Genomic DNA, 12058 nt, shown 5'->3' with positions numbered 1-12058 from the left:
GTTTTCTGATTGGTCCTCTGGTCAGGTGTTTGGTTCCCTTTGTTAATCCTTTACAGGTAAAAGAAACATTAACCCTTAGCTATCTGTTTATGACAAAGAGGCTCTGTGCGCTCCCCCCACCCTCAGTTCCTTCTTGCTGCCAGTAAAGGTGTGTTGGAACTGCTCTGCTCCAGCTTGGCTGCAGCTTCCCTCTTGAACTCTTGTTCATTCATAGTTAGTAGTACCTGTAGTTTTAATTTCATGTTAGTTTACTGCGCCCGGGTTGGGGCATGCCTTGTGCCCCAGGCTATAAGTTGTGCGACACTTGCAAGCGGCCGATGCCAGTGCATGATCTGCAAGTGGACTATTTACACTGTCTGAGGGAAAACCAGCTCAGCGATTGCTGCAAGATTTGCAGATCCTTCAAGCCCAAAGGGACATTTGGCTCCAAGCCATTCTGATGGAGTTGGCATTGACCCTGACTCTGGTGTGCTGTTCCAAGTCGGCACTGAGTACCACAGCATCGGTGCACAGTGACCCTTCGGTGCCTTCCACCAGCCGGCACTGCTCCCCATCCACAGGGCAGGCCAAAAAGTCTAAGAGGAGGTCTTCTTCACCGAGACACCAGAGCAAGACCAGGGGAGAGACTAGACCCATGTTGGGAAGTTCTTGATTCCCACTGGCCTCCAGGCCCCTGACTCAGGTTGAGCAAAGCAGTCCGGCCCACTCTGCGCTGACCTCCCCAGACGTCCGGGTGCCCTTCACGCCCTGCAAGCAGCCTGGGACGTTATTTCTCTGTTGGTGCCAGGGGCACCACCACTGTTGGCTCCCTGCTCCAGAGGCAAGCCACCGCTTGGATCTCCGCAGTCGCTGCCTGGTCGGTACCGTTTGCAGTCTAGGAAATGTTCCCGATGCCGTTCGCCGCTCAGTGACTGCCCTGTGCCGGTTCCCATCGACTCCCACCAGATTGTCTGTCTGAGTACCAACTGGAAGGAGTTCCAGGCACCGCTCCACCTCGAGAGACCGTAGACCTCGCAAGGAGAGCATGCCCCGTTGCGACCGGGACAGACAGCACTAGAGGTCTTCGTCTCCAAGAGGCTATCATAGCCCGTCGCAGTATGGGCATCAACACCATTCCCATTCTTAGTCTCGCCTGGCACCTCCCCATCGCAGAGCCCTTCATGGAGCAGCTGCTACTGGTGGTACTCCCGCTTCTGCATGCCGGGATCATGGTCTTGTGGTCGGCACCATTCCTGATGCCTCCCAGTCCCAGGAGAGTGGCAGGTCGTACGCCAGCCCGGCTTGCCTTCATAGTCATCAGTTGATGGAACAGGCTAGTCAGGCTGAGCAGCCAGCTCCACTGGTGCCACAGCAGGTGAAGTGGCACCGGGCTCCTTGGCCGGCACTGTGATACCAATGGCCTTGTGGCCCCCAACACAGCCCCCAGTGGTGGCTTGCTCGGTGGCCGGGGCCTTGGAGAGACTGTCGGCCTCCCTATCTTAGCCTCCCAGGAAGGAGTCGGTGGGGTGTTCATCTCTGATTCCATGCTCAGAGGGCGACCAGGTAGTGGGACTTCAGGCACTGGTGGGTACTCAGAGTACCGCACCCCCATCCTCATCCTCCCCTGATGAGGCTCTTATGGCTCCTCCTCCACCTGTTCTGCATGAGGACTCTAAGGCCCACCAGAAACAGTTGAAAAGGGTGGCATCAAGCTTCAACTTCAAGCCAAGACGATAGAAGAACCCTCGGACTCCCTCTTCAACATCTTCTTGGCCTTGGCACCGGGCAGAGTGTCCCTCCCACTCCACGAAGGGGTGGCAAAGCTTTAAAATGCCTTGTGGCAAACCCCGGCTTCCTTGCTCCCCATCTCTAAGAGGGAGGAATGGAAGTACTTTGTGCCTATCAAGGGGTATGAATACCTGTACTCCCACCCTGCCCCCAATTCCCTGGTGGTCAAATCGGTCAACCACAGAGAGAGGTAGGGTGAATCGGCCCCTACTCAGAAAAATAAAGACTCAAGGAGGCTGGACTTATTCGGGAGAAAGGTTTATTCATCCTCAAGTTTCCAGTTAAGGGTGGCAAACCACCAAGCCCTCCTGGGGAGGTATGAGTTTATTTGTGACAAGAAGGAGTTCAAAGCTCTGATGGAGGAGGGTACAGCGGCTGCCAGGGCCACCCTTCAGGCAGCATCAGATGCCCCAGATACGCCTGCACGGTCTATGGCCTCCGCGGTGTCCATGAGGAGGGCATCGTGGCTCCTGCTGTCTGGCTGTCCAGAGAGGCACAGAAGTCCTTGCAGGACCTTCCGTTCAATGGCAAGGCCCTGTTTGCGGAACAGATGGACGTGAAATTGCAAGGCCTGAAAGATTCCTGCACAAGGCTTAAGACCCTGCCGGGACCAAGTTTAAGCCGCAGCACGCTCCCACCCAAGCCAGACAATCCAGCCTCAAATATTTTACATCAACAGGCAAGGCGGGGCTCGCTCCTCTGCTAGGAAGCCCTCAGGTTGTGGGACTTCTATATAGCCCACGATATTTGCCTACAAGCCCACCACTTACCACACACCCGGAACTCACAGGCAGATAACCTGAGCCGAGATTTCTCCTCTCAGCATAAGTGGTCTCTACACCCAGAGGTGGTGCCCAGGATTTTCCAAGAGTGGGGCACTCCCCAGGTGGACTTGTTTGCGACACGTCAGAACTCCCGGTGTCCCCACTTCTGCTCCAGGGAGGGGTTGGGCACAGGCGCCATCTCCGATGCCTTCCTCCTGTGCTGGTTGGGCCAGCTTCTCTATGCCTTCCCCCCCAGTTCCCACTGATCAGCAAGGTCTTGGAGAAGATAAAAACTGAGAGGGCCCGGGTGCTCCTGATTGCCCTGGCACGGCCCAGGCGACATTGGTACGGGACTGTCATGAGCCTGGGTGTCGCCCCCCACGTGGCTGTTATCATCCTTCCTGTACCTGTTCTCTCAGGACCAGCGCTGCCTTCTCCACCTCAGCCTAGTGGCACTTCACCTTATAATGTGGCTGCTCAGTGGTTAGGCCGGGAGGAACAGACATGCTCGGAAGGGGTTCAGTACATCCTCTTGGAAAGAAGATGGCCCTCCACACATTGGGCCTATTTGACAAAATGGTCTCAGTTTTCAGTGGGCAGCAGTTTGGAGTGTTTTGCCCGTGGTGGCTCCAATCCAGCTCATTTTAGACTACCTCCTTCACCTTAGAGCCCAGGTCCTAGTGCCCTCATCCGTCAAGGTGCATTTGGCAGCCATATCGGCCTTCTACCCACTGGTGCAGGGCCACACGATATTCTCCCAATCTATGACTGGCCGATTCTTCAAGGGATTGGATTGTCTTTTCGTGTACGTTAGGCCCCCAGTCCCACAGTGGGACTTGAACTTGGTGCTGGCCTGGTTGACAGGTCCCCTGTTTGAGCCGCTAGCTGTGTGCTCCTGGTCACACCTCTTGCCCCCATACGTGGTGGTCCACAAGGATAAGGTCCAGCTCTGACCACGTCCTTGGTTCCTCCCCACGGTGGTCTCCACCTACCACATGGGTCAGGACATCTTCCTGCCGGTGCTTGGTTCCAAGCCCCATGTGTCCAGTGAGGAGCGCCACATCCACATGCTGGATGTGAGATGAGCTCTGGCCTTTTACCTGGAGCAGATTAAGCCGTTCAGGAAGTCCTCTCGCAGCTGTTCATTGCCTCAGCCGAATGCATGAGAGGTCAGCCAATCTCTACTAGCGACTCTCCAACTGGATCACCGTGTGTATTCGTACCTGTTATGACCTGGCTGGAGTCCCCCTGCTGCCGATTGTGAGTGCGCATTCGACAAGGGCGCAGGCCTGATCGGCCAGCTTTTTAGCCCATGTTCCCATTCAGGAGATATGTAGGGCTGCCACGTGGTCTTCGGTTCAAATGTTCATCTCACGTTATGTGATCGTCTCCCAAACCAGGGAGGACGCCGGGTTCGTCAGGGCTGTGCTCTGTCCCGAGAGTCTGTAAACTCCTACCCACCTCCAACAGATACAGCTTGGAATCATCTATTGTGGAATGCACATGAGCAGTCACTTGAAGAAGAAAAGACAGTTACCTTTTCTGTAACTGGTGTTCTTCGAGATGTGTTGCTCATGTCCATTCCATGACGCGCCCTCCTTCCCCACTGTCGGACTGGTCTAGGAAGAAGGAACTGAGGGTGGGGGAAGTGCAGCGCCCCTTATACCGAGCCATAGAGGTACCACTCCAAGGGTCACTAGGGGCGCTCCCCTTCCGGTACTGCTAGGGGAAAAACTTCTGGCACCTATGCACATGGCAAGCACGCACACCTATTGTGAAATGGACGTGAGCGACACATCTCGAAGAACACCAGTTACAGAAAAGGTAACTGTCTTTTCCAGATTAGATTTGGCACAAATCTCTCTACAAATTACAATATCAACAACTTTTGGTGAAGTATCTTCAAGTAGTTTGAATGCTGAAGTGAGCGGATTGTACTATACTATGAAAATGTTAGAGGCGTTCTCCTGACATTTGAATGGCTTTCATCCACAGAGATATTTGGTCTCTTGGCTGTGTCCTCTATGAGCTGTGCACTTTAAAGCATCCGGTAAGTATATTCACAATCTGACTAATATCATATTATTTCAAAAAAAGATTGAACAAGGCAGAAAATTGTTGCAATGAGAGTATTTCAAAGACAGCTGTTGGAAGGAAACATTTGCAATTTAATGGAGTTGGTATTAGAATATGCTCCTCAATTCTTTACTTTAATTTCTCACATGAAGTCTGTTTTGGGCATATTGAAACAAAGTGAAATGTACACACAGACACACACTGTGTTCTTCCACACAGCACTGCTATTTTTATTCTAAGTGCGTTCACCTCCAACACACTTAGGCCAGATACACTTCTGAATCATTACTTTTTAGGTGAGAGCTGTCCTGGAGCTAGGAATTGGGAGGTGGAAGCTTCAGAACATCCAGTGTGGACCAGACAAAGCCCTAGCCTTTAGGAAGGCACTGGCATCTCAGCTAATTAGAATTAAATGGCAAAGTGGGAGACAGTGGAAGAAATCATTGTGTGCCTTTTATCCTAGAAGATCCCAAGGCATTTTACTAACTTTTATGTATAAGAATCAACCAGCATTAAAATGCATCTGTCTTTGGAATGGAACATGGCTACTGTTTAATAGTGCACAGCAACACTGTGTAAGTAACAGGAAATAAAGAAGAATCTCTTGTCCAAATGAAACTGCAATGGGAATTTATGTATGAAGATATACTAAAGAAAGCACTAAAGTCAAACCTGAGTGCTTAAATATGGCTTTAGGTGCCTAACTTTAGATGCCCAAGTTTGAAAATATTGATCTAATTTATTGCAGATTTTGAAATCCAAATTCATGTAGAGTTCTGGAAACATTTTCCAAACACTTTGATTTGATATGGAAGCATGTTAATGCCAGAAGAAACTAGACACAACGCATTACAGGAAGGAGCATTCCTTTGATTGGTGTGCCGCTCTTGAGCTGTATGTGGAATAGAAAGTAAAGTAGAGGCTGATCAGAGTGACCGGAGAGGAACAGCTTCGTGGAAGCAGCAGACGCTAAGCTCCCACTCTGCCTATAAAATCATGTAGATGTCACACCGAGCAGTATTGATTGAGGGGGCAGAAAGGCTGGCATGGGAACGGTACTGAGAAAAGTGCCAGGTACCCTCCCTTCTTGCTGCAGTGATCTTGCTTACTGATTTTAAATGGCAGTGTGCAGTCATTACCTCCTATATCAAGTGGCAGTAATTATTATTGATTGATATATTTTATTGTTCAGTTTGAAGGCAGCAGTTTACACCAGCTGGTGCTGAACATCTGCAGAGGACATTTTATCCCAGTGTCTCCAAAGTATTCCTATGACCTGAGGATTTTAATTTCCCAGCTGTTTAAAATATCTCCAAGAGATCGACCATCTATCAATTCCATATTAAAGAAGCCCTTCTTGGAGAAGCGCATTACCAACTACTTGCCCCCTGAAGTGAGTTTCTTGTGTTGCTGCCAGAACTTTGACACATCCTTATTCTTTTTTTAATTAGTCTACAAGTTTGGTTGATAAAGGTAATAGTATTGACATAATATGCGTAGACTTCTGCAAGGCATTTGACTTGGTACCGCATGACATCTTGATTAAAAAACTACACATTAAATGGATTAAAAACTGGCTAACTGGTAGGTTTCAAAATGTAATTATAAATGGGGAATCATAAGCAAATGGGTATTTCTAGTGGGGTGAGTCCCACAGGGATTGGTTCTTGGACCTATTAAACATTTTTATTAATGACTTGGAAGAAAACACAAAATCGTCATTGATAAAGTTTGCAGATGACACAAAAATTGGGGGGTGTGGTAAAAGAAAAAGCAGAGGACAGATCACTGATGCAGAGCAATCTTGCTCGCTGGTAAGCAGGACTCACAGTTTGCATTTTAATATCGGTAAATGTAAATGTATACATCTAGGAACAAAGAAATAGCCTGTACTTACACCATGGGAAAGTCTATCATGGGAAACAATGACCTTGAAAAAGATTTGGGGGTTGTGATGGATAATCAGCTGAATACTGAGCTCCCAATGCGATGCTGTGACCAAAAGGTCTAAGGCCATCATTGGAGGAATCTTGAATAGATGTAGAGAGGTTATTTTACCTCTGTATTTGGCACTGTGCAACCTCTAATGGAATACTGTGCCCAGTTCTGGTGCCCACAGTTCAAGAAGGATGTTGATAAATTGGAGAGGGTTCAGAGAAGAGCCATGAGAATGATCAGAGGACTCGAAAACCTGCCTGATAGTGATATAGTTCCATGAGTCTATTTTGCTAAACAAAGAGAAGGTCAAGCTGTGATTGATTACAGTCTAAAAGTACCTACATGGGAAATAAATATTTAATAATAGGTTCTTCAATCTAGCAGAGAAAGGTATAGCACAATTCAGTGGCTGGGCATTGAAGTGAGACAAATTCTGATGGGAAATAAGGTGTTAATTTGTTAACAGCAGAGTAATTAACCATTGGAACAGCTTACACAGGGTCATGGTGGATTCTCCATCACTGGCAATTTTTAAATTGATTGATTGTTTTTCTAAAATATATGCTCTAGGATAGGAGTCCTCAACCTTTTTCTTGTAAACCCCCTGGTCCCCCCGCCCAACATGCTATAAAAACTGCATGGCCCACCTGTGCCACAACAACTGCTTTTTTGCATATCAAATCTAGGACTGGCATTAGGGGGTAGCAAGCAGGGCAACTGCCTGGGGCCCCACGCCACAAGAGCCCCCTGTGAAGATAAGTTGCTCAGGCTTCAGCTTCAACCCCAGGTATCGGGGCTCAGGGCCCTGAGCTTCAGCCCCATACGGTGGGACTTTGGCTTTCTGCCCTGGGCCCAGTGAGTCTAATGCTGGCCTTGCTTGGCAGCCCCCCTGAAACCTGCTTGTGGCCCCCCCAGGGGGCCCTGGACCCCTGCTTGAGAGCCACGGCTCTAGGAGTTATTTTGGGGAAGTTCTGTGGCCTATACATACAGAAGATTGGACTAAATGATCACAAATAGTACCTTCTGACCTTGAAATCTATGAATCTATTAAACAAGATGCAGCACAGACAGTTGTAACAGATGCTTTTTGCTTATAGGTAATACATGAAGAATTCAGTCACACTGTTATACATAAAAAAAGACCAGCAGCACAGCCTGTAGCCAAGCTGGTGCAGGGTAAGTCTTGTTTTATGACATAATAATAGTAAAATACATACATTATTATAAATTAATGTTGGTTCTAAACTAATCTTAGTACTATCCAGAAGTGAAGATGCGTGATACAGTTTGAGGACTTCATTAGCTCAGACACAGGTTTGATACAGTAGTGGGTGGGTGAGATTCTGTGGCCTGCATTGTGCAGGAGGTCAGACTAGATGATCACAAGAGTCCCTTCTGATGTTAAAGTCTATGATTCTATGATTCAATGATAATTGTTGTGATGGACTTACCTTTATCAGCAGTTTTTAGTGTGACTTGCACATCAAGGGTTTGATTTAGCATTGCTAATATAGGGGCAGAGAACTTCACCAGCAGAGACACTCCACCCTGGAGGGAGGACAGGCATTGTTTACACCACTGCCCTATCCAGATATTCCACCAGCGAAAGGCAACTTCCATTGAAATCCAGGTCACCGTAGAAGCTCAGCTGGTGGAAGCTGTCATGGGGATGTGCTGAACCCGTGATTTAAAATAACTTTTGTGGTTAAACTTAATATAATTTACAAAACTAAGAGACTGCTATACCTTGCAGCTACCTGTAGTTCAAGGCCATTGTTGGAAGAAGTGTCCTTGCTTGGCTCTGCCAAGGTACCCCAATCCTATCCTGCAAACTATATGCTATTGCAATGCTGCACTTTTCTGGGGCACAGACCACTATATGTTTTACGTTACACAGTGATTTTGTCATATGAACAAATGCCCTTTAAGGAGCACTCCTTCCTCATCACCCACAAGAAAAGTCAATAATAATAATTATTTAAAAAACCAAACATACCTTTGGACTATTAAGTGCACATGCCTAACTAACTGAACACGTACTCTTATTGCTGTAATCCTTGTTCTTCCTCAACTCATCCATTGCATCTATCATTAGATTTTAAGCTTATCTGGGCAGGGTCATTGTGTTGCTATGTATTGTGCAAAGCACTGAGCACACTTTTGTGTGCTGTAAAAATAAATAATAATAATCTCATTTGTACTTGTGGCACAAATAAAACATCTCAATAGTAACATGACAAGTACATTGTATTATTTTGTCAGCTGACAGCATTTTGCAAAATAACATAATACAGTAGATCAAAATGTGAAAGACAACAATGTTGGATTAGTAACTGACACCCACTGATAAGTCAGGTATACATACCCAGTCTGTGTTCTTCAGTATATCACAAATACTCCACAATGTTACTTATAGAAGAGCAGAAGTTAGTTAAAACAAATTTGCAGACATAGATATTGGTTGGTTCCTTTTTTATTTGTTTTTTAACTTCTAGGAATTGTGGATAACATTTTCAGATGTTCCAGAATGACTTAGGAGCCAAGACCCATGTTCCAATGGGACTTAGGCGCTGAGGAGCATACATATCACTGACTTTCAATTAGATTGATGCTCCTTGGTGTCTACGTTATTTTTGGAAAAAGGGACTTGGCTCCTAAGTCACAGAAGCATTTTTGAAAATTTTATCCATAAGCTTGGATGCTAGCTGCAATAAATTCCCTAGTCATGATACTCTTTGCAGTTGACAGTCCATACTCAGGAGAAACTTAGGACTATATTAACAGTCTACTTCCTTCTCACAAAGGGCACCGCCTCTCTTCATTAGTGTTGAGGTCTTTGCAATGGCCCTGACTGTGAGACTCAAATTGGAGTGGCTTACAGTCCTCTTAATTTACCCAGGGCATGGATAAATTGAATTTCTCATTTTGCAGCTCTTTTTTCTTATGGTTCTGAAGAACTATGGTGAAGTGTTGTCTGATGGTTAGAGGACTTGACCTAGGGCCAGATTTACAAAAGTATTTTGGGATCTACAGGTGCAGCTAAGCATCTAGTGGGATTTACAGATGTGCCTAAGCAGGTTAGGGGGCTAACTGCATTGAAATCTAGCCCTGGACCTCAAAACTATTACGTTCTATTCTTGAGTCTAGCACTGAATCTCTGTGTAAGCTTGAACAAATCTCTATGTGCTTCAGTTTACTTATCTGTAAAATGAGTGAAAGGATACCTTCCTCAAAAAAGTGTTCTGAATCTCACTCAATTAATGCATTCAGAAAGCTTTGGACTCTTTGGATGTAAGGCATGAGGTGAGGTGTATAGTATTATTAATCTAGTTAAGGTGGACTATAAAGGCCTTGTCCACACTACAAAGTTTTGTTGACAAAAGTGATATCAACACTCCAAAATTGGCATAATAAAAATTGGTCTGTCATGTTTACACTCACGCTCCGTCGGCAGAGCGAATCCACACTTGGGGCACTATCATTGACAGTGTGAGCAGCGCACTGTGGGTACCTATCCAACAGTCCAGCTCGACACCTTCTGTCGCTAAGTGTTGTGGGAAGGTGGAGTGGATTGCGGCACATCTTGGGACCTGGCTCAATGTTCTGTGATACATTACTTTTTGTCCCTTTTTGTCCCAGCATACCATGGGCTTCTGGCTTTCTTTCACGTAATTTTTCAACGGCCCTTCTTTGCTGTGAACCTTGGAATCTTTGTGAGAAGGGATGGATCCTGCACTGCTTTCCTATGCTCTGATAACTGTAACCCTTCTGCCCCTCTGAGTTGGGAGCAACAAGGGCTGGGTTCAATATCCAGGGGTTCAGTTCAATAACACAATGCATAACCAGCTCGAGCCCCCACCCAGTGACCTTGGACACTTACATATCACCCCCCTAGGCGCCTCTAGGAGGCAATACTTCCCCTCTCGCAAGCACGGAGTCTGAGTGTAGCAAAATCCTTTTAATAAAAGAAGGAAACAATGCGGCATCCCATTGGAGAAACACCACAAATAGGATTATACACAAACCATAAACATAAACCCACCTCTAAGTATGTTTGGCAATGTCCTTTCCCCCTTAGGGTCTTAAGTCCAATCACCCCAAAGTCCAACAACCCAAAAGTCTCTGGTCAGTGCCACCCAAGAATTCAAGAGTTTTTCTGCAGAGTTTTACCCCCCAGCCTTGGTGGAACTGGTTTGGAGCGGGGGGGAGTCCACACAGGGTGTTAAGGGGCACCTTACGTGGGCCAGGGCCAACTGCTCCGCCTCTCCGTGGAGTTCTGCTGCAGCCTTCACCACGACCAGCTGTGCCGCTCCTCCAGCTGTCCCTGCAAACCACTTCACTCTGCTCACTGTTCCATGGGCTGCTCCAACACGATGCAAACTGCTCCACTCTGCCAGCCACTTAATGGTAGGTCTTCAGGCTCCTCCATTGGTTAACACAGCAGTCAGTGATTCTCAGCTCAGCTCTTTCAGCTCTTAATAGGGGAGCCCTGGTGCTGGTGCATCACTGGCCCAACATGAATTCAGCTCAGCAGTCTCTAGATGGACTCCTAATGGAATCAAAATTAGCTCTACTCTTTAACAGTGGAGAGAGGAGGATGTGCAATTGGTGTTCTTGGCCCTCAAAAGGGGCCCATACCATCAGGTGCACACACCAGTCCCCAACCTCTCTCAATTCGCTGGGTTTTTGGAACCCATGTCCCTTGTCTAGCAAGTACTACTTAATTGAAGTTGAATCATCTCTGTCATAAAACAGTCTAATAGTTCCTCATTAACATAATTAGGGTGCCAGCACTTTTCTTTTCCTCCTGCCCCAATAACAAAGAAATTGGGGATCTCAGCTGTCAAAATAACCATTCCAGGCTGCCTTGCTGGGTGTGCCCATGCAGATATTTGAGATTTCACATTCCTGACATTCTTTCCGCACTTCCCATAATTCACCACCAGATGTCAGGGTAGAGCTCATCCTGACTCTGCTTACATAACTATCATTAAGGCATCATGGATGGCAGTGCAGTTAATCGCAAAGTTCTTAACTGAAAAAGACTCCCAGTTGCCTGACATGCTGTGTGATATGGATAGGAGCAACTTTAGATTGCTTTTGGCATTCACAGAACAGCTGTAGAGGTGGACTGTCACTTTTGGCCTAGGGAAACAAGCACCGAATGGTGAGATCGTATCATGCAGGTGTGGGATGAATAGTAGTGGCTACAGAACTTTTGGATGCGGAAAGCCACCTAACTTGTGTGTGGAGCTCACTCCAGCACTTCGGCGCAAGGACACCAGAATAAGAGCTGCCCTATCAGTAGCAAAGTGTTGGCAATTGCTGTGTGGAAGCTGGCGACTTCAGATTGCTATCAGTCTGTCGCAAATCAATTTGGAGTCAGGAAGTCAACTGTTGGGGCTGCGTTAATGCAAGTGTGCAGGGTAATTAATTGCCTCCTGCTACGAAGGACCGTGATTCTGGGAAATGTGTGTGAAATAGTGAACGGCTTTGCAGAAATTAGTTTCCCT

At 47.0% G+C, this 12058-nt stretch overlaps 1 protein-coding gene across 1 annotated transcript in view; it reads left to right on the top strand.

The window, feature by feature from the left end:
* The window catches only part of NEK5 (NIMA related kinase 5), a 76656-nt gene that overhangs the window by 31642 nt on the left and 32956 nt on the right, over nucleotides 1-12058 (top strand). The window contains exons 9-10 of the mRNA XM_075061610.1: nucleotides 5800-6000; nucleotides 7643-7721. Coding sequence (XP_074917711.1) covers nucleotides 5800-6000; nucleotides 7643-7721 — 280 coding nt within the window. The remainder of the gene's footprint in view (nucleotides 1-5799; nucleotides 6001-7642; nucleotides 7722-12058) is intronic.

Source organism: Chelonoidis abingdonii, chromosome 1, assembly GCF_003597395.2.
Source record: "Chelonoidis abingdonii isolate Lonesome George chromosome 1, CheloAbing_2.0, whole genome shotgun sequence".
Lineage (NCBI taxonomy): Eukaryota > Metazoa > Chordata > Testudines > Testudinidae > Chelonoidis > Chelonoidis abingdonii.
Note: the sequence above shows the minus strand (reverse complement) of the source record. Positions and strands in the feature narration are given on the sequence as shown.